This window comes from Cheilinus undulatus, linkage group 5 (genome assembly GCF_018320785.1).
Source record: "Cheilinus undulatus linkage group 5, ASM1832078v1, whole genome shotgun sequence".
NCBI classification, from domain to species: Eukaryota; Metazoa; Chordata; class Actinopteri; order Labriformes; family Labridae; genus Cheilinus; species Cheilinus undulatus.
The window spans coordinates 7,338,257-7,361,498 of record NC_054869.1 but is presented as its reverse complement, the minus strand read 5'-3'; the positions used below and the strand labels follow the sequence as shown (position 1 = coordinate 7,361,498).

The 23,242-nt window shown below is 39.1% G+C and overlaps 1 protein-coding gene across 2 annotated transcripts in view; it reads left to right on the top strand.

The window, feature by feature from the left end:
* msi1b (musashi RNA binding protein 1b) overlaps window positions 1-23,242 on the top strand; it is a 43,132-nt gene continuing 19,890 nt past the window's right edge. Inside the window, exons 1-6 of one of the 2 annotated variants that reach the window (XM_041786572.1) lie at window positions 1-210; window positions 474-514; window positions 975-1,056; window positions 1,227-1,311; window positions 15,373-15,414; window positions 21,519-21,611. In XM_041786572.1, the coding sequence (XP_041642506.1) occupies window positions 152-210; window positions 474-514; window positions 975-1,056; window positions 1,227-1,311; window positions 15,373-15,414; window positions 21,519-21,611 (402 nt within the window). In that variant the 5' untranslated portion in view covers window positions 1-151. Of the gene's footprint in view, window positions 272-473; window positions 515-974; window positions 1,057-1,226; window positions 1,312-15,372; window positions 15,415-21,518; window positions 21,612-23,242 lie in introns of both variants that reach the window. The other variant, XM_041786573.1, reaches the window with a different exon arrangement.

The window sequence follows — 23,242 nt, the reverse complement described above, 5'->3', positions numbered from 1 at the left end:
TCTGTGTCACCCCGGGCCAAACCCGCCCAGCTCCTCTCACTCACTCTCCGCCTGCTCGCTCTCCCGCACGGCACGGCTCGGCTCGGCTCTGCTCGGACACACGGCAGCAGTCACTCACGGCAGACTCAATCACACACAGCGAGGACGAGGAATGGAGACGGAAGGGAGCCAGAGCAGCCTGTCCAGCACGGACTCCCCTCACGACCCCTGGTAACGAAAACTTTTTTTTTTTTGTTGCTCTTTCCACGCGCACACCTCAGAAACAAACCAGGTATTCTGCGCGAGGACGTCCACCTCCACACAGGGAGCCTTCATGTTAAATCAGATACACTCTCAGACCTGAAGAGTTCACCTTTAACCCTTTATAAAGTTGTTTTAATGTGCTTAAACTTAATTTAAAGTATTTAATTAAACCCACAGACCGCCACTTTTATATAAAATGTGCATTTATTTTGTTTTTCTTTATTTTTCAGCAAAATGTTCATAGGTGGACTCAGCTGGCAAACAACACAAGGTAAATCTTTTAGCTAGCTAACTCAAATTTGCCTTAATGTGTTTAAAATGATATTTGTAAAGCAGCATTTCTTATTATTTTTGTTTGCTTTTGCTGAATTTGTTTATTTGTTTTGGCTTTTTTAAAAAGTTCTGAACATGAATCCTACCTCCAGAATGAATGCAGCCATTCAAAGCTGCCATATGATGAATGAGTGGTTCTTAAAAGCTCATTAAAATGAGCAAAATCAGATTGCTCACTCAGAAATAACATAAAGAATTCAAGATGGAATTATTAGTGGTGCTGTGAGTGATTTTATGTTTTTGGAGGCTTGATCACGGCTCATTTGATGCTTAAATTTAAATCTCAGCAGTCTCTGCAAACCAAATCCCTTCCAGATTTTCTACTGAAAAGTTGTTGCTGTTTATTTACGTGTTGGTTCGTCTATTAACGTGCCATCTCTCTGTGTTTCTCTCCCCAGAGGGTCTGAAGGAGTACTTCTGCAAGTACGGCGAGGTGAAGGAGTGTATGGTGATGCGAGATCCGGTTACTAAGCGCTCGAGGTGAGGGATCTGCGAGCCGGGCTCCTCCGCCGGAGCTGAAAGTTTATCTGACCTCCGTGATTCCTCTCTGCTCATAACGTTTCATCACATGTCAACATCAGTTTCCCTGCCATTAATACCCCCTCTCTCCCTCTCTCCTCTACCTCACTCTCGCTCCATGGTGCCTACAGAGGGTTTGGATTCGTCACTTTTGTTGATCAGGCCGGCGTGGATAAAGTTTTGGCCCAAACCAGGCACGAGTTGGACTCAAAAACAGTGAGTTCTCTGTATTTACTTCCCACCAGCGGCTAATCCCATTGCTCAGTGTTTGATTAGTGGATTTTCCGATAATCCGCTAGAGAGGTGTAACATTGCTACATTTTTAGTATGTTTGCTGAGGTTCCACTTTGCTGGTGTTTTTCTAAGAACCACGTCTGTGTCAGCCACCACACATGAGATGAAGTGAACTCTCCTTCTGCCAGTGTCAGTTTCCTTCAAAACAAGAGGAACCAGGCGAGGGTGGCTTAGTCTCTTGGAAGCCTCTCTCTGCTTTTTTCTTTCCCATCCCAAGAGGCAGATTGACCTCTTAAAAAGAGAAAACAGTTCCTCAATGGAGGCAGAAAACGCAACCTGAAACCACGGAGGTGTGAAAGCAGAAACAAACAACCTCAGGATGATGAGCACTCAGATTTCCGTGATGCTGTTGAAGCCAGCGTGACGCATTCTCACCTGCGTGAATCCTAACTTGAAATGTATTAATCGGCTGTGTTTCAGTTAGTGTGTGATTGTGTGAGTGTCTTTTTTGTCAGTAATGAATGTGGGCCGGTCGGGGAACAATGTGGCCCGTTGGTAGCCATAGGGACCACTGCCCCCGCCTCCCTCCTCTGTGGGAGTGGTGATGGCTGTGGGTTAGTCACTGTATTGAAATGAGGGGAGGCTATTTCTTCCTTTTCCCCTTTTGTGCTCAGAGAAACGCACCTTCTCGAGTCTTTGGAGGATAAGTGCTGAGGGAGAAAAAAAAACTGCTGAAGAAAGTTGCGAGGAAATGAGATTTTCCTTTTCCTTATTACGACTCCAAAATTAGCAGCAGTGGAAGCGGAGTGATGGAGGAGTCAAACTAAATTTAGTTTTTTTCTTGGTTTCCCTCAGTGCCCCTCTGCTCTAGTGTCACTTGCAAGCACGACAGCTATGACAAGTAGCACCATCATGGTTGGACGCCACTAACTCGCCATGGGGTTTGTTTCCATAGTGACTCCCTCCCCCTTTTAAACAGTTGAAGAATGGCTCTGTCACAGAAAATAAAAGGAAGATAACAAAGCACATCATTTACAATCATGTTTGTGATACTAAAAATGAAGCTTGTAATGACACCAGAATTTTAAACTTTGATTTGAAACTAGTGAAATAAACATAGTGATACTTCTTTCATTCATATGGGTCATCTCTTGTTTTCAAAGCCCCAAAATTGCTGCCAAACTCCTGCACACTTTACATTTTGCACAAATACATGGGCAATGAAACATCATCAGTGTGTTTTTGCGGAAGTTTGCCCTTAACTTTTGACTGATCGAGGCTAGGTCTGTCAAACAATTACCATTCTTAATCACATTAAGCTCAGAATTTCAGTAGTCCATCGCCATTAACGCCTCTTTTTGTCGAGTTTTGAAAATGCCCTTTTTTGCATTCAAAACTTTTTGTTTCATTTGGATTTTTGTCCTGTCTTAAGTAGGGCTGAACGATTTTGGAAAATAATCTAATTGTGATTTTCGCCCCTCAATATTGTGAATGATTTGATATGCGATTATTTCTTAACTTACTTTTACTCCTAAACAAGGGCTAAACAGTTCTTTAAAAATATTGCATTCTGATGATTTTGACTCGTATTGACATTTGGATATGAATGGTTGCATTGAAGGGTTTTTGACATTCTCATATTTAATAAGAAAAAGGTACAAAAATTAAGAAGGTAGGATTTTTGTTATTATCCTAAAAAATGGCCCTTGAATGATTGCATAGGTCATGCATAATATCTCTGCTGCAAAAAAAGTTTCAAATTAGTATTTTGACACAAATTTCAGATCAAAGAAATATTGCACCGTCTGCGATTTAAAAATTGCAGCAGGCCATTTTGCGATTTAATCTAATTTTGATTAATTGCCCAGCCCTAGACTTAAGCCCATCGCCTGCAGTTCAGTTCGGCATGTTGCAGAATGCTGATTCACCAAAGTTACAAGGCGACAAAAGTAAAAAGAAGTTTCAGGGATGTACGATATTGGATTTTTTCCCTATATGCATCATGTCAATAATGGCATTAATTATTTTAGGGATGTAGACATTGTTGGTATGATATCGTTATCGGCAGATACTAACTTTAAAAGTGAACTATTGTAGATAGAAACATTTCTGCTGCTGTTTACAACCAATATTTGGCTATAAAAATCAGTTATACCAGCTGTAAATATCAGCCAAACAAACAAATAAGTTAAGGGAGTTTAAGGTTTTAAGTCTTTTCTTTGATCATCATTCCTGACACTTTGAAGTTTGTTTTAAGGACTGAAATTTGTTCATTTGCTCATTCTAAAACTATATATTGTATATTAAAGACTGAAGTTTCAGGTCTGAGCTATCTTTCACCTCTACAAATGTTTACATAAGGTTCAGACCTAAAAATTCAGTCCTTAAAACACACAATTTAAAGTTTGAGGATGAACAAATAAGTCAATTTCATGCCTTAAAACCCATTTTAAAGTGTAAGGAATGATCATGAATACAATTAATTACTGGCAGAAATTTTTATATCAGCCAAAACTGATATTGGTCATCCCTAAAAGAGTTGTTGAATTTTGAATTATTGCATTTATCTTAATTCTTTGGAAAGTTTTTACTCTTAAATTTTAGCCCGTAAACACTCCTGTCTCCTCCATAACCTGCCCACTGGGCGTTGTTTGTGATAATACATGAGAAATTCGAGGCTGTCAGAGCTAAATCTGTCCATGGAAAAACTATTCTTGGCAGATATGTTAGTTCTGACAAGATGTGAGATACATTTTTTACGTGCTGTGCAGTTTCACTGCCACGCTCAATTATATGGCGAGTTGCTCGTAATGTCAATGTAAATGATGCATCATGTCCTTCAGTTGCAGCGGTGTGAGCTGACAGGTGCTTAGAACGTCGCAGGACTGTTGAGAGTAGTTGCAAGTTTCAACTTGTCTTGAATCTTTTGTCTGAATTTGGCTTTAAACTAAGCATATCTGACTTCCTGTTTGGCTAAAGACCTGCTTTTATTTTGAAAGAAAATGAAGAACTTCGGATAGATGGAAGATTATGACAATAACTTAACCATGGAAAAAGGAACTTGTTAGGGATTGAATAGAAGATAGGGTAAATGTTCGGTAACATGGGTGCTGATTACTTTGACTTGTCCACTGAGCTGCAGAGATGCTGCAGTGGCTTTTCTTAAGTGTATTGAAAGGGACAATAAAGGATGTGATTCATGTGATTCTGAAGAATTAATGCACTAACCATTGACCTTGATTAATTGCAAATAATGCATTAATACTGACAACCCTAATTCTTACCATTCCTACACACCTGTCTTAATAAATTTTTGTTTTTTTATAAAGTTTTAGTACTTTAAATCAGCAAAATGACAAGGACTGTATCATTTTAAAACACATGGTGTCAAACAAGTGTTAAAGCTTAAAAATTTGGCAACCTTATGGGAAATGAAGTTGGCATAAATAGGTCATGATGCTGGCAGTTTATCAGGAAGTTTTCCCATGTGTTTGTAACTTATTGATCATTAATGAGCAAATATTCCAGAGGAAGTGATCGCCTCTTCCTAATTAAAGTCTTTCCTCCTAACTTGAGTAAATTCGAGTGATTTTTGGATGTGCCGCTGGCATTTTTCAAGCCTCAGAGAGTGCGTTTCTTGTCGTGGAGAGGGCTCAGTGATCATCCACAGGGGTCGGATGGTGAGTAGAGTAGAGGCCTTTTCAGACCACTCACCCTCCCCCCTTTCTCCCCCTCTCTCTCTCTCCCATGCAGACAGGTTATCCTGTTAGAGAGAAAAAGTTCTCCAGTGGCAACAGAAAGAATGTGCCATGCTGTGACCGACTGAACCGCTCCGGCACTGGAATTAACAGAGCTTTGCACAGCCGAGAGGCTAAAGAGCAAATACAGTGCTTCTGCGGAGGAATTTATTGGTACTTATTGTGCTGAAGGACAGATGCGTTCAGGTTCTGACCGGTGTAGAAAAGGCAGGTTTTACTGTGATTTATGTAACTGCTGCTGCGTTAGTCGCCCCTCTGGGTGCCCTCCCAGCTTCCTGCTATCTGTAAAGTCAGTGACGACCGATGCAAACTGCACCTTTGTGGGACAAAGTTTCCATTCAATGGCGGCTCCAAGGTGCACAGTTTTTACAACAAAGTCACAGTGCTCTTTTTTTGCAGAGTTGTGGCCCCCGTTAACCGTTTCCATGCTGACCTTAGAGGGAAGAAGAGGGGGAGGATAACCCCATCTGTGATTAGTGTGGCTCTCCTGACTAATAGGATTGAAGTCAACAAGCTTGAGTTGTTCCTCTGAGATGTCGAGTGCGGCCCAATCGGCACGTTGCGTTAAGTGTGTTCCCGGCTCAGGCTGTGACAGGCAGCGCCCTCGGCCAACTGTTGCATAGCCGGGATGGAGTTGGTCAAAGGGGATTGCCCTGATTTCATAAACCTCTCTTGGAATTACGCTCAGCCTCTTCTTCGCTGTTACCTCGCTGTGGGTGCAGTGAGGTGAGGCTCGGGGCACCTTAAAATAACAACTCCTGTCCTTATGTGAGTTTTTAAGTCAAAAATCCCCCACAGGACATGTTTGGTGTCTTTCTAAATAAGCAGGCACTTAAAGAAAAGAGAAAGTCTTGTTTAAATTTGAGGTGGACAGGTGCAAACAGGATGCCAAAATCACATAAAAAAACTCCCTTTAGGAAAAGTAAAAGGCTTGAATTTTAAATCACCTCTTATAGGGATAATTTGTCTTTTTTTGTCTGTTTTGCCTCATTAAAATGTATAAAATTAGACTTTTTCTGTCTTGCTGAAGGTCCAGAATCATGATCTTCCAGTTTTTTTTTTTTTGCCAAAATTCTGTTTGACTGAAGGTATCCCTTACTTTGCAAAACAAAGTCAAATATCAGTCTTGATCACCATTTTCCCATTAGATTTATCACCATGCCAAAGTCTTAAACTTCATTATAATCCATGTAAATATGAAATGATATGCTTCAACATCACACCAACAAAAACAGAAGTTCTGCACCCAGCAATCTTTTATTTTTAATTTCCAAAAACTGCAGACAAACACAATATGCAAATATGTCGGCGTCTTTCCCATGTGGAGATGTTGTAAATGTTTTTGTACAATTCTGACAGGTTGAAACTGCTTCCTAGCTAGATTTGATGATTTATTCCTCTTCTGTATGTCTGTTCTGTAAGAGTTTTTCCAAATCTCTGGTACTTATTGATACTATTGATGAGGGCTGAGCAATTTTGATGTCAGCTACAATTTTGGCCTCATGATAAAAGACAAATACATGCCATGTTTTGCATGTTTTTTATTGACTTTTCCATGGCTGGTGTGGTGAATGCAGTGCACTTCCTTTCCTATAGAGCACACATGCCGTGCTTTCACTTTAACAGCTCTCACCTTGATTTAAGTGAGGAGCAGACGGAGCCACAGCACATACGAGGTATTGCTATTAAATATTAAGACTGTGCTTATGAGGATAAAACCACATGGTTCAAGGTCACACCGAGTGAGGCTGGGATTCACGCACAACTGCCGTTCACGTGTTCAGCTAAGGTGTTGGAAAACGTTTAGCTGAAAAGTTGAGCAACACATTAATTTTACTTTTTTTCGTGAAATTGAAGAAAACAGCAGCTGAATCTTTTGGTGCATTAACTGAGGTGTTTGGGGAACACTGCATGTCACATGCACGTGTGTTTGAATGACACAAAAGATTTAGGGGAGGCAGAGAGGATGTCCAAGACCGTGAACGCTCTGGAAATAGCAAGAAGGGTCTCCATTGAGTTGCTCCAGTTCAGCAAATTTTGCATGAAAATTTAGCGTGCCAAAGCTGTCCCAAAACTTCTGACTCCTGTTGAGAAGGAACAACACAGGCAATTGGAAAAAATTAAGAATTGATTCAAGATGAAGTATTGCTCAACAATTGCCTTAGCAAAAACACGTGCACTTCAATCGGTAGCTCAGGCTCATTGTTCATTTAAAAGCCTTGTGTTTGGGTTAGTCTGAAAAGAGAGAGAAATGAAGATGGTGATAAAAGCATGCTGGTTTTAAGGGTTTGGAGCTGTTGTGCTTTATCAATACTTTTCCAACACCATGTGTTTTCAATGATGCTTACATGCTTTCAAATCCTTTCAATACCTTATGTGTCAAAGTAATACAATCTCAGTTATTTAACAGATAATCTCATCAAAAAAAGTATAATTCTAAATCATATTTGCAACTGATAACTGTTGTAAGTGAAACAGAGATATGTTGGCACTTTGTGCATACTATTAGTGCATATCATCACAGATAAAATGTAAAACTTTTCTGCAATTTTGAGAAATGAAACACAAGAAATTGCCCAAAATCAACTTTGGGGCCAAGGACTTCTTCTGTTTAGATGCAGTGATGTTGAAGCAGGTATTGATATTATTCTGCTAGTTCTGTATCAAAGTTTACAGTTCTTGCAAATCCATCAAAATTATAAGCAATCACCTGTAAACTAAACTGAGCAACCACAGTGGCAGCGTTCAGGCAACCTGCCGCTATGTTTTTGCAGTTTAGACCATTTTCAGGACTTTGTCCTCAAATTTGAGTCAATTTGATTTGCCAAAGACAACTCCCTTCTTTTATTTTATCAAATTTACAACTTAGGTTTTAAAAACAATAATTTGAAGTGGATCTAAAACTACCTCTCTGAAAGAATTTAGTGTGTCAAAACAAATAATTGTCATCTTTTCTCCAGATTACAAAGGGAGAACCCCAAGGTTACGCACTTGGACTGGTTTTTATATCAGTGAAATAACCACCTCATTTAAATATTATCATTTCCATTTTTATGCTGATGACACTGTAGTATATTCCATTCAACATGCTCCTCTAAATCTACAGCTTTCATTAAACATCTTACAAAACTGCCTTCATAGGTTGAAACTAGTTCAAATTTTTCCCAAACAAAATGAAAATCACAACAATTGAACAAGTGTATTCCTATAAATACCTCGGTATCTGCTCTGATGAGAAACTGACTTTTAAAACTCACAAGGATGTGCTTTTATTCAATCTTAACAGAGTTTTTTTATAGGAATAAATCTTGCCTCCCCATTTTTGCTATAAAAAGAATAATAGAAGCAGTTTTCCTTTCTGTGTTGGATTAATAGGATGTTATTTGGAGACATGCAGTCGGTACAACCTTAAAACCTTTGGATGCAGTGCATCATTCAGCTCAGATTTATTACTGGGGATAGCTATGGAACTCATGGCTGTCTTCTCTATTATAAAACTGGTCTACCTGCTCTAACAATAAGAAGAGACCAGCGTATTTATTTATAAAGCACTTTAAGAACTGCCTGCCATATCTGTTTTTTTCATACTTGTATTTGCTTACTTTCTCTAAATCTTCTCTGTTGTACACCTCAGCACCACTGAAATGAGGGTCACCCCTCAGCGTGTCTTCTCAGGACTTAAATGAATGAATGAAATTAGTCAGTTTTGGGTGCCATACACTTAAAGTTATGTTGATGTTGAGTCATTTTTTTTTTCATTTTCATTTTGTTTTTTTTCATTTAGTTTCAACCTCTGCAGACGGTTTCGTAAGAGGTTAAATGAAAGCTGTAGATTTAGAGGAGCTTCTTAAATGGATTTGGCAAAGGATTATAGTATAGTGTCATCAGCATAAAGATGGAAATGACAATATTTTAATATGATAGTGATTTCTCTGATTATAAATCAGGAGTCAGTGTTGTTTCTTGAGTTTGAAATTCTGCTGCTGTTATAAACCTAATGTTGATCCAGGGGGGCAAAAATGTCAACGCTTGGAATAATATGATACTTCCTGATACACTTTGACACCAGGTGTTTTGAAATGATGCATTGATTAATTGTGTCAAAATAACCATAGCACTACAAAATGATATGTTTTGTATGATAAGCACATTGAAAATGACTAAATCCAACAGATAAGACAAGCACCTTAACCTTTTCACCTTTACATTTTTTAAATTGCATAAGCAAAAAGGCAACCATTCAGAATGTCAGTTTTGACAGTTTGTAGGACTTTGTCCTATAATTTTGGTAATTTGGTCAAGCTTACTAGATGCTAAAGAGAAGCATTTGAGTTTTATGGTATCAACCACTTTCACTTTGAAATTCAGGCAATTTGTGGGCGCACAGAAGGTGGAGTGGTTTAAGGCACACCCCATGTACACGGGCGGCCAGGGTTCGAATCAGGCCTTTGCCCTTTGCTGCATGTCTCTCCCCACTCTCGTCCCTGTTTCCAAGTCTATCCACTATCCTCCTCTAAAATGCCCAAAATTAAATCTTAAGAAACTTAAAAATAATTAAGAAAAAGAAATTCTGGCATTTTTTTGATAATTTTTACAATTCTGTAATACATTTAGAATACATTTTGAAATCCAAGTGCTGCGACAAACCTACAGCTGAAAGGCTTTTAAAAATTCTATTTTTTTTTACTCTTTGGCACCAGTTGTTTTGAAATACATTCCCTGTTATATCATTGCCCTTAAAAAAAAATCAGTATTTAAAAAAATGCCTAAACGTTACAAAGGACGTCGATATCATAAGACAAATGAATGAAGGATATAAAGGCCATCAAGAATTACAAGCAATCACCATTAGAGGAAGTATTCCACATGTTCCTCATTTTAAGCAACCTCTAGATACTCTGAAATGATTGTACAGTTTATTTTTATTGTATTGTGTTCAACTAACTCTGTAAATTTAATTGTATTTATCTGAAAGAATAGAGGATTAGTTTGCTTATTGTTGGGTTTTTGCTGATGATTCTTATGGCTTTCTTTTGCAAAAGAAAAATAGAGCTTGTGTTTGTTTTTTAAGTTCTCCCCTTAAGCTCTACACAGCACGGCATGTACAACAGGGGTTCCCAAACTTTTCAGCCCTTGACCCCCAAAATGACAGCATTAGAGACCGAGGACCCCCAACCTCCCTGGAGGTGGGTAAAGCGTAGGATGCTGCACAAAGCATTGTGTGCAAAGGTGCGTTTTGGGTAGATTTTGTGTATTTAACTTATATTGTCACTTAATAACTATTTTTTTTGTTTTCAAAGCTCAAGCTCAAGCTTTACACTGATTTACAATGTTTTTTTTTTTTTTAATTTTGGCTGTGACATGGCTTATGTGAGCTCTCCAGTTTAGTTTATAGTCAGCTATTACACTTGAATATGTTTTCCAATTTCAACTTCATTCATTCTAATCTGACTGTTAAGGTCTGTTGCTTGGTTTCCGAGAATAATGCATTTTGATTTACCAAGGTGAAGTAATAATTTATCAGTAATTCAAACCATTTTTTTTTGTCCGTAGTTTTTTCTCCACTGTATCCAGAAGGTGTTTTAAATGACCTACACTGCAAAAGTTAAATGTGTCATCAGCAAATAAAATACACTTCAGGGTCTTTGAAAGAAAACATGTTGTTTAAATACAATCCTAACAACAATGGTCCAAGTACTGACCCCTGTGGCATCCCACAAATAACCTTCGAAAGGTTTAAATTTGATAAAGATAAAGACACCCGTCCTTCAAGCAGCTGGTCAGCCAATCATGAGCCACTCCTCTGATATTGTACCTCTGTGATTTAGACAGTAATAGTTTATGGTCAATAATGTGAAATTTTTTATAAGACAAGAAATATCCAACTATATATTTGTTTTGCTCGGTAGCATTTGTAATTTGGTCAGTGAAATCTGTTACCAGTTTTTGATTACAGGTATTGATTAACAAGTATTTGAAAATGCCAAAATGTTACAAAATGACATCTTTTGAATAAGATCTGAGTTGGAAAGGGATCATTCAAAAATAACAAGCAATCACCTGAACAGTGTCTAGTTTGCACGATTATGTAGGCAGTGTTTCTGGCCAGTGTGTTTGTGTGGTTTAGAGATTGTGCAGGACTTTATCTGCAGTGTTTAGCAACTACAAACCATAGGCCACATGATATTGGGTCCTATGGTGTTTAGTATTGATGCTGTTTGGTATTTACTGGAATATCCAAGTGTAAAATTCTGGTGTCATTATACTTATTTGCATGTTTTAAACCTGAAGGGAAACCAAGATGCACATTTCTTGCCTTTTCTATGATCAACATCCACCTGATTCCATGCAAACAGCCACGTTTTGTGTTTAATGTCCACATTTTCCTCCCCCTGGATGCTGCTGTGTGCTGCCATGTGATTGATTCTGTTTGTTTGTGTGTGTGTCTGTTTGTTTTTGAATGTGCACAGGAGTGTTGGACATCAGGAGGGTTGGTGACCGGAGGTGACTATCAGAGTAGTCTTAGCCACCATAGAAACTAAACTAGTAGAGACTCTGCATCTGATCCTCCAGTCTTAGCCTCTTAGTCTTCTCACTCTGCTCTCTAGAACAAGAGATACAACAGAAACAGAGAAACTCGCGGTGATCTTTTATCCGAGTAGAAACAACACCGTTAGCCTTCCTGTGGTAAACGCATGTGGTTTACCATAGAGGCTCTATAGCTCTCTACTGTAGTTGAACTCTACCCTCTCATGGTTACGGACTAATCTTAGCGCTGTACTGTCTCACCATCTGTTAGTGTAACTGCAGTACAGTGTGGTGTAGTCTAGTTGTTCTTTAGTTCTTTTAGACCAGTTTAGACTAATATAGAGGTCTCAAATTCCAATTTTACAGCCTGTCTATGATTGCATCTTCAAAGCATGGTGTGGTTCTCTCTCAAATCTTAACCTCGGCCACCAGTTTGGCCTCTAAATGTTTAAATCCTCATGTTTTGTTGTAGTTTTAGAGCTAAGATTTACATTAAAAGAGGTTCAAAGATGTTAAGCTGATTCTTCTTCCTGGGTGTAAACATCAGGAGCAGCAGGGTAGAGGACGATCCGGATCAACCTTAACGTGTACCGGATGACGCACTCACGTTCCCCTCGCTGTTGTTGGCATCACCTCCGTCAAAAAGCTGAAGGAGGCAAAAACAAACAAACACAAACAAACAAAAAGTGGGTGGATCTGCTGTCGGTGTGGTTTGATTGACAGCTCCCTCTTCCTCTGTCCCGTCCTGCTCTCTTTCTCTTCGCTCTGTCCTCCCTTGTGCCCCCTCTCCTTCCCCGCCTCCTTCTTGCTTGGGCTTTCCTCGCCGAGGTGAGGCGTGTTTGTGATTGTAGTGCCCGTGTGAGATTCCAGGAGATCACATGTCGCACGGTGGTGATGAGAGAGGCAGGAGTTCACGGGACAGTCCTGTGCATTCCACCTGAGCACAGCTGCACGAACACACTTGTGCATCCTTTCTAACCTGATAGAGTTTGATTTTATTTAAATTTCAGCATCAAAACCAATATACAGATGTTATTTTTACACCAAACGATAAAAAGAGCATCATATCATCTGCATATTTAGGTAACCACACATTTAGTGCCAGTTTTTTTTAGCTTTTTGCCTTATTTATCAGTACAGCTGAAGTCAATGAATTTTATTATTGATATTCACATCATCCAACATTAAAATAATAAAACATTTGAAATAAATCTTACCCAGAACTTCATTCCAACAAATAAACATTTCCATAAAAATCATTTCAGCATGTTTTGTGGTAACTCCTGTGCCACATTTGGAAGTTTATCATTCATTTTGGTTAATTTTGTTACTGCCAATTTGTCTGGACCTACTGTATAAGTAAATAAAATCAAAAATATCTGGAAGGATTTTTTTCTCCAGGAAATTTCTGTTTCCTGAGCCTTTAACGAGAACCATGTAGCCAATAATCATCCACTGAATGGCATATTTTTTCTCCTTATGGTATCTAATGCTGTGTCACTACCCAAAATTTGTACATTAGAGTGGACAATGCTTCTTGAGCTCCTTACATTATACAACTTTGAAGCCAGAATAGCCCATAACAAATGCTGATTGGAGTCAAGCCCTTCACAGCAGTTAGCTGGCTGGTCAAACCAAGGAATTGACGCCACATCCCTTCTGCTAACCATAGCATACATTAGACCTATATAATAAACAACTGTGTTTCCATCAGGCAGTTTAGTACAATTGTTTGCATTTCCGCTGTTTAAAGTTTAAAATGTTGGGGCACAGATGGCCAAGAGGTAAGGTTGCGCCCCATATCAAGGGGCGGCCCGGGTTCGAGTTTGGCCTGCAGCCTCTTTCCCGCATGTCTCATCCCCACTCTCTCATCCTTATTTTCCAACTCTATCCACTGTCCCTCTCTCTAAATAAAGGCATAAAAAGCCCCAAAATATTTCCTTAAAAAGTTTGAAAAGGTACCGAAGTAACCGGTACTTACCGTCCACTTCAGACTGAGTGCGTGGCGGCTGCCTAACAGCTTTGTAACGGCTTGATTTTCATTTTGGAGTGCATGCAAACAAGTGAGGGCTTTAAGACTGCCTGCATAAATGCTACATCACTAATCTAGAGAAAAGAGGGCTCGCCTGTGCTCATCTCTCTCTCTCGAGTACCCAGAAAAATGATTAAGAGTGAACCATAGTTACCTTGTTAAAGCAGATGTTTGTCCAGACCGGTAGAATATGCCGTAGGCAAGATAGACAGCACCATTGCACTTCCAGGTTGTGCTCTTCAGTGCCAAGCACTGAGGAGAAACTTAACACCATCTTTATAAACACATGCCCAGTCTGAAACACCCATAAAGGGTGGATCTAGCCACATTGCACTTTGTTGTTTGACATGCTGTAATGCAGTTTTTTTTAACCTTTTTTGCCCAAGGCAGACCATATTCATAACCTTACAAAATAGCCTCTATAGGGGTACAGATGGCCTAGTGGCTAGGTTGTGCCTAATGTACGCGGGCAGCCTGGGTTCAAGTTTTGCCACCTGCATACTGTGGCTGTGGCACTCTATAATAAAGGCATAAAAAGCCCAAAAATATGAAAATAAAAAGGTCTTTTTAAATCTTGTTACAGTTCAGTTGATATATGGTTTTATTAATAATTTATCGTTATACAAATTCCCATGACACACCAAGACTCGTCTCATCATTTGAAAACCACTTCTCTAATGTAGTTGGTGTTCTTACATCAGTCACCATCTGGCCTACCAGTTTGCCTCCCAAGAAAGGGTACGATTAGCTATGGAAATGCAAGCAAGATGTACCGTACCAAAGTGTACTGAGCCAAACTGGACAGGTTGGTGGAAATGCACCACAAGATCCCTTAGGTCAGTACAGTCCACTTTAGAACAGGTTGTTGTTATGGAGAGTTTAATGACTGTACTGTTTATTTTCCTGCCATCTTTCCTCCTCTACTCTGCTAATCCAGTTGTCAATCATGTCATTACATACGACCTTTATTCTTATGTGAAATACAGAATTAAAACAACACAAATCACAGTGATATAAATCATCAAGATGATATCAAATCATCGCAACAAACTCCAGGTTTAAGGAAAATTAATTTATCTCTAAATTATCTATCTAAATTTATATCTTGACTTATGTCCCATCTGTTAACATGGAGGAGGCGGGGACTTTGACCTATACTGCAGCCTGTCAGCAGAAGGAGCTCTAAATATTCTGGATTCACTCCCAGGTGACTGTTGTTGGACATCTGAAGCAGGATTTAGTTAGAAAGTGTCACCAGTTTAGCTCAGTTTGCAGAGCAGGCGCTGATATACAGAGGCTACTGTCCTCAACGCATTTGTCAAAGGTTTGAATCCCAATCTGTGCGCGTTTAGTGCATGTCTTCCCCCACTCTCTCCCCCCCATATTTCCTTCCTCTCTTCAGCCATCTATCAAAATAAAAGGCAAAAGGCCCAAAATAATAAACTTTTCAAAAGTTGTGATTTTTCTGAGATTTCTGTACATTTAATAACTCTTCTGTTCTTTCAGCACAGCAACGTCAACAGTGAGAAACTAAATAAAGGTGCTACTTTGATTTAGAAATGAATGCATGATTATACGCTCTGAGGAGGATAAAATGGATATGTTACCCCTTCATTGGCGAGTCAGTGTAAATAATATGACAGGGTTTCATGTAGTAAAGTTGACTGCTGCTTCTTCATGACACTTGACTAACCGTCCTCTCTGTTTCTATATTTTCTCCTACAGATTGACCCAAAGGTTGCTTTCCCCCGCAGAGCTCAGCCCAAGGTGAGTCCAACCGTCTCCCGGCAGGTTAATGTGTGTGTGTGTTGAACGTTTCAGTCTCTTATCGGGGCTAATGCCTCATAATCTGATGAACACGATCAGCGCTGACATCCCTTGAACTGTTACGTGATCGTGTGTTAACAAAAAGCCCTCACAACTTTAGAGACACTCGCTATTGTTAAGACAACCTTAACACCTGTATTATGTTTCATGGACACTCTGTGCTGATCTTAGCCACTTTGTCTCTTACTTTGACTACAAAATGCTGTGAGACAGAATGGTTTGTTTGGTTGAGCCTGCAAGAGCACAGGTAGTGAGAACAGAGAGATGCATGCCTGGTCTTTTTGCATTGATTTTAACACAACAGATTTGCAGAAATAGCAGCTGCACAGTGTGTCATACAAGGACTAACTGTGTCCTGTGTGCAAAAAGTGAAATGCAATTAAGTATAATGAGATAAAGTTATTTAACATAAACCATTGAAAAGGCTTGATTGTCTTTTACGTGTAGTCTTCATTAAGGGCTCTGATATGAAACTCACAGAGTTAAAGGAGCGATTTGTAGCTGGGTGAAGAAGAGGCAGTGCTTTCAGGTGGTGCAGATTATTTGTGTGCATTCCTAGTGCACAATATTATAGCATGATATCAGTATCGGCATATTTGAAAATATCTGCAGATTTTTACAGTCATTTTGGTTGTTAAAAACCTGCCTGTTTCAAATAAAAGTACAGACAATAAGTTAGTTGAATTTTAGGCTAGACCAACAAACCTATGTCAGCTTAAGTCTTTTTCTTTATTCATCATCATTCCTCACACTTTTAAGTAGGTTTTAAGGACTGAAATTAATTTGTAATTATTATTGCAAAAATGCAATATCGTGCATCCCAGAAAAATATATATCTTAGTTTTTTTTGTATGGCAGAATGCTGTTTTTAACCTCCAGGCCATATTTAAGATATGAAAACCATCTCCAAGTGTATGTAATTAAACAGAGGACTCATCTTTCTGCTCTACTGGATCTGAAAGCTCTACGTTTGAGCCACCAGAGCCATGATCACATTCATGCCCTATAATTTTCATCCTCCATTTAAAGACTGAAGGATTCTTAATATTTCATTCTCTAAGTCTCATGTGAGATGTAACTTCTTTAGCTGCTGCTGAATATACTCCATCCATACTCATCCTGATGTTTCTTTTTTACCCTCTGAGACTGACGTTGTATAGGAGTCAGAGGGTTATTAAAAGTTAAATAACTTTTGAACCATAAATCAAAGCCACCTACTTTTTCTTGCCCTCATTTTTGTCGTTCTAATGATGCTATCCACACATTCGTAGCCCTTAAGATGGCTTTTCTAGTAAGACTGGAACTTGGGTGACTTTCAGGGGTCACTGCAGACAGGAAGGGCTTTAAAAAGTGGCTCATTATCAGCCCATATAAAAAGCACAATGACTTTTTTTGTAAATATGTGAATTTTTTTTGTCACAGAGTGATTTTTTTTTTTCACTTTTTGGTCCCCATGGCATAGGAGAGCAAGTTTGTGGAAGAAAAGTCTTAGTAATTATTGTTCACTGTGTCTTATAAAAATCTTTGTTTTATTTTCTTTTTTTTTTCTTTATATTCCCATAACTGTTTTTTTTATAATTAGAGTGACATTACTGCAGCACACATATTCTTAAAGCTCTGACTGTCCTTAACTAACAGTTGTTTAGAGCTTGACTGTGCACCACAGGGTTGATGATTTACAAACTTTTTAACACAAAAAGTCCAGGTGAGATGAAATGGTTAAAAAAAAGTTAGGGCTCAGATGGTTAGAATAAAAATCTCCTTTTAAGGTAAGAAACAGAGACTTTGATTGTGACAAACTTGGCGTTTTTTTTTTTGTTGCAGAAGGATTTATTGTTTTTCTGATTGAAAAATACATTAGATGAGAGACTTAAAGAACAATGACATTAAATTGGGATTTTGGGAGAAAAAAATCTAAATATTATATTTCAAAATTGTTCATCCCTAGCATGCAATTGTTTGCTTGCAGTTTTGATGTGTTCATTCTCCTCCTACACATTTGTCTTATGAAACTGTATAGTTTTGTGTAGTTTCAGTATGTTTCAATACTCTTGATCATTGAAATAGCAGGAATATATGTTTTTTTTTTTAATCAAAAAAGGTTTCACTGAAAGTTATGACAGTTGGCGGTGTCTGACATGCTGGTACAGACAGATATTTCCAGTATTTCCACACATCCAGTTTTAAAGGAATAAATCTGATTCCTCGCTAAATCCCAAGAAACTTTCATCAACTCACAATCCACTGAAAACAACCCACAGAGCCATGCTAGAGGTTGTGTAAAAGTTTAGCATCACTGTAAGTGTTTAGCAGCTGAAAGAAAACTGTCCCAGAAGGTGCTGCCTGTCGTCCTCTTGTTAACACTGAGCAGACTTTTTCTATCATGTCGTGTAGGCTTGATAGAGAGTGGAATTGTGTGTTGTTTGCTTTTATCACAGGTTTTCCAAAAGTGGTTTAAGTCAGGAAATACCACAATAGCATTTTGGTTATAGACATAGTTATAATGTGGTCACCCGGCTAGAAATCACAATCACTGCTTGACCCTTTACCAGACTGTCTTGATAGATCTTTCTGAATCAAACCAAGATTGTAAATAAGAAATTATCTTGAATATAAGAATACATCTGAGATAAAATTGGTTTTGCACAGTAAAAACTCACATCTAAGAAAGTGTATTTATTATTTGTCCAGTTTCCTTTCAAAAAGTACCCAACACAATTAATAAGGGTCACATTTACTTGAAAAGTCAAGACAAACATCTGATTTGAAGATCAGGCCCTGCATTGTTTACAACAGTCAAACAAATCTGCTTATTGAGAATTCAAAATTTACCACTTATATATCCTAAAATATGATGTATGAACTGAGTTAGAAAGTATGTCTTATTTCCAAATATTGTTTACCCAGTAACAGATTGTTTTTTTTTTTAACTCTGTTAACAACTCAGATGGATGTCTTGCAGCTGATATTCCTTTAAGTTACCCTAATACTCGGTGTTTGTATTTCTTGTGCCTAAAAACACACTTTCATCTTATTAAGTAAGTAATTAAAAACCCTGTTTTTCAACTTACACCTTTTTAATAAGTAGTCAATCATGACTAAATTTAAAAAAACATTTATTTATGTTCTCTTTTGCTTAACTAAATGCTGAAAATATGGTCAAAGTCTTCCCGGTGCTTTTGAATTTGTTGGTTCCACTAAAATAAAGTGAAGTGTTCAGCTTTGTCTTATTTAACCGAGTCTTAAACCAGAGGATAATGAGTATTCTACTTGTGATTTGATGGGCAGTGGTGAGAAACTTAACAACTAGTTCTGTCCTTAAAATCTATGATTTAAACTCTGGATTTTGGTCCTTTGTTTATTTTTTAGTTTGGTGACAATTACAGCTATGTTGGAAAGAAACTGGCGTGCTTCTTTGTGATGTGCAGTGGGCAAAATATGCAGGTAAAAAAATGTATTTAACACGGACACAGATAGAATGATGCTGAGACACTTATCATGCCCAGGTCACAAATACACTGCTGTTAAGTGTTTATAGAAAATCTCTAGTTTGTAACACCTGAAGGCTTTGAGAAGCAGAGCAGGTTAAAGCAGAGAAATACCAAAAGAACAATGAAGTTAAAACAAAACAATGCCCTTACCAGACGTGCACTTTCATCTATAGAAAAAAACTGCATCAGATCTATATTTTACAACTTACTGACACCTAATTCAACTGAGAATTTAGAATGTAAATTTAAGAACTGGAATCTAAAATTGTTACAGTATACGAGGTATGGCTAATGCTGTAATACAGTAGTCAGTGTAATGTTACAATCTCTGCTCCCTCTGCATCGACACAGCGCTGCATTCAGGTCTTCCACTGGTCAAAGCAGGGCAGTAGGTCTTCTTCTGTCTCAGAACCTCTGTGGTTCTTTACTTAACTTCTGACACAGATTCTAAACGTGTTCCTCTGAGCAAAGAGTTGATCTTGGGGAAAAAAGAAAAAGACATAGTGCTAGTTCAGGTGAACAGGGAGGGTGATCAAGCACTGTCATTTGTTTTTGGTCCGGAAACTGCTTTACTGAGAGCACGGTGTGAGCTGGGGCGTTGTCTTGATGAAGAATGAAACTCTTTTTCCACAGTTGCAGACTCTTTCTTTGACTTTTTCTCAGTTTTTCTAGCACCTGCTTGTAAATGTGTTGAATCACTGTTGACTTCAGGAACCCACTCCTCCAAAATAACACCCTTAATGTGAAAGAAAACAATCAACATGACCTTGAATTTGGACTTGCTTTCTCCATCCTTGGTGACGATGGTGTTTTCCAATGCATTGACTGCTGTTTTGTCCAGGATTGTATTGGAAGATTCAAGTCACATTGCATGTAGTTCTAACAAATTTTTCCTTAAATTTGTTTGCATTTTTCCTTTTGATCAGGAGTTTTGGGACAGCTTTGGCACACACTTTTGCCATGTTCAAATTTTAATGCAAAATCCACAGAACTGTCTCTTTAATAGTGGAGTTCATCTGTGCTCTCATTCTTGTCGATCATTTCAACTGATTTGTCCAGTTTGTTGAATGTTCTCAGGAGTTTTTCATGTGCATGGGCGCCCAGAACGTTCAACAACTTCTGAGAAGTCGAAACATTGCTAAACGATGTCTTAGCAAAACATGTGCACTTCGATCAGTAGCTAGCAGGGAACTAAAGACGTCACTTATTGGAAACTTACAGCAGTTATGCGTGAATCATGCTGGTCACCAGCCTGGTCATACAATGCTGCGGAATGGCATCCCATTCTTCAACCAGCATTGGTCACAGTCGGCTAATGTGGTTCTGTTGGTCACTCCAGCACCAAAAGCATGCCCAAGCTGATCCCACAAGTGTTCAATGGGGTTCAGGTCAGGACTGACAGCAGGCCACCCTCTCAACTCCCAAATCCTGGAGGTAGTCGCTGATAGACCCCGCTCTGTGGGGGTGAGTGTTGTCATTTCAGAGGATAGAGTTTGGTCCCAGTCTGTGGGGATATAGGATTGCCACTGGTTGCAGAATCTTATCTCAGTATCTCTCTGCGTTGAGATTGCCTCCAATGATGACAAGCCTCATTTTTCCAGTGAGGGAGATGCCGCCCCACACTGTCACACTGCCTCCACCAAAACATGTTACTCTATTGGTGCAGAAATCGGCAAAACGGTCTCCACACCTTCTAAACACCTTGACAATGCAGTCCACCTGCTGTAGGCAGAATCTGGACTCATGGCTGAACATAACAGGTGCCAATCAGGACCCTGTTTGTCAGAACCTGGGGGTACCAGAAGTTTGGCATCGACAGCAAAGATTTGGAGAATATTTCATGAGCGTAACCCACATACTCAGCTCTGCTACTTCATCCCACAAATGCATGCTCCTTACAAATGTAGCACCATTTAAAAGGGAAATAAACAGGCTTTCCAACAGTATAAGATTAATCTGCAATAGGTATTGATACAAAAAATATAATAATCTGCCAAACACAAATATCCTTACTTTTTGTGCTAAGTTGACAGTTGCAAAAAAAGAAAAAATATCACAAGGGAGTGGGGTAGAGTTGAGCTGTCAACCCAGGATCAATGGATTGAGACAGTGGAGGAAATCTTCATAATGGAAAAACTGACACATCGTTTGAGATTGCAGGAAGCACAGATGGAAGACAAGTGGGAGGAATGGACATTATTCAGGACGAAATGCAGTGATAGCGCTAAAGAAAAATAAAGGGACAAATGATTCAGATGTTGAAGGAACAGACAGACCACTGGAGTGTGTTTAATTTTATTTTCTTATAATGTAATGCCTACATGTTCATCATGAGAACCAAGGCAACACAAGAACCGGGATGTGTAACCTGTAAGAAGATAGAGGCGATAAAAAATAAGAAAGAATTAGAAGAGATAAGACAGTTAAGTCAGAAACATGACTGTGTAATTAAGGCAGGATTTCCTCAAACTTTTATGACAAACTGAAACTAGTTTTCAGTGAAAGACAGCTGGTGCAAACATGTGCTCATCAGTTTGTTTCCTCCTCTTACAGTTGGTGACTCGAACCAAGAAGATCTTCGTGGGAGGCCTGTCAGTGAACACAACCATCGAGGACGTCAAACAGTACTTTGACCAGTTTGGGAAGGTGAGCGATGGTTGTAAAAGTGTTGGGATGTCATGCCATGCTGAATAACACTGTCGGAGTAAATTAGGATTAGTTTGGTAGTTAGTGCAGAAACGCCGTCTCTGATTCACTGCAAACCGTCCTCGAGAAAAACTTCACTTGGAGTCGAGCAAGCGAGGGAGCGCCTGGACGTGAAGGGGTTACAGCGAGGAGGTGGAGGAGGGCGAGAAAAACGCTCAGCGAGGGGAAGCAAGGGGAAAATAACGAGGCTTCGAAAGCAGCAGGCGAAGTTAGGGGGGGACGAGAGAGAGGAGGGAGAGAGAGAGGAGGGAGGGGGGAGAAAAGTTTTGTAGTGAGTGTGTGGTGATGGTGAGGAAGGAGGAGGGATTATCAGAATCTGAATTAATCTGATGTAACAGCTGCTCCTACCCACAACCCCCCTCCTGGCCCGTTACCGTGGTGACCTGGCTTGCCCATTGTCCCCAAGTAATTCTGCGGGTAAGGGGGTTTTGTTCTGGAGGAGGAGGGATGAGGAGGTGTTCGGGGGTGTTTGCATGAGTTTGAGTTGGGTGGGGGTCAACTCAGGAGTTCACCAACAACAAAATACAACTCCGCTAAAGCGCAAAAAACTTCAAATTTGCAGATGAGCCTTCATTTTTTCATAAATTAGCTGTATTTTAAAAATATTTCTGTGTGAAGTTTGTGCAAGTTGTTTTAATCGGAAAGACGTGTGGTGGAGAATAGATGATCGGCTGACAAAGGCACTGACCAGAGAGGAGGGGGGGCTGATTGAGAGAGAGAGGGTTTGTGGAGGCGTAAGAGGGGGAACTGGGGCAAAGATGGGGTGTATGTTGGGGGGTTTACGAGGGCCATTATGCCTCTATACAAAGCTAGGCAAATATTTTGTTAGTTTGCTCAGAACTTATCTGCATATGGATTTTTCTGGATTGTTTGGGCTGCTGAAATATGTCCTCTAGTGTAAAACTGGCTGTGTCTAATCTGCAAGATTGTTTTAGTTAACTAAAGCCAACAAAAATACTAAAATGAAAGACATTTTAGTAAACTCAAACTAGAATTAAAAACAAGCTAAAACTTTATTAAGTGCTTATAAAACTAACTAGAATACAATAAAATAAAGTACTGAATATCCTAATTTTTAGTCTTTGTCTGACATGGGCAACTAAGCTGTGGAGTTGAAATAGTCAGATTTGATTGAAAAAGTTAAACAAGTATCCCATAATATTTAAAAAGACTAAAACTGACACCAAAACTAGTAAAAACTAAACTAAACAGAAGAATTTCTGCGTAAACTAAACAAACAAACCAGCAGTTTTAAAACTGAACTAAAATTTAAAACAAAAAAAAAAGAAAACTATTGAAAACTCCAAAACTTTTATGTAAGTTGAAGTGGATTTCACACATATGAATCAGGCCAAACAAAAGAAATATGTGAAGTTTTCCAGCCTATAAGAGGTGGAGTCACCTCAGCTTAGGGCCTCAAAACTTTTCAAAGTAAGACGCTCTGATTTAGCCGCCGCATTTCCGACTGCGTGGCACTTTATTTTTCATCGCCGAAGCTCCGGCCCTCGAGCTTCGCTCACGCTCCCTCCTCAATCATAAGGTGGAGATGAATTTTGCGGACAGAGATATCG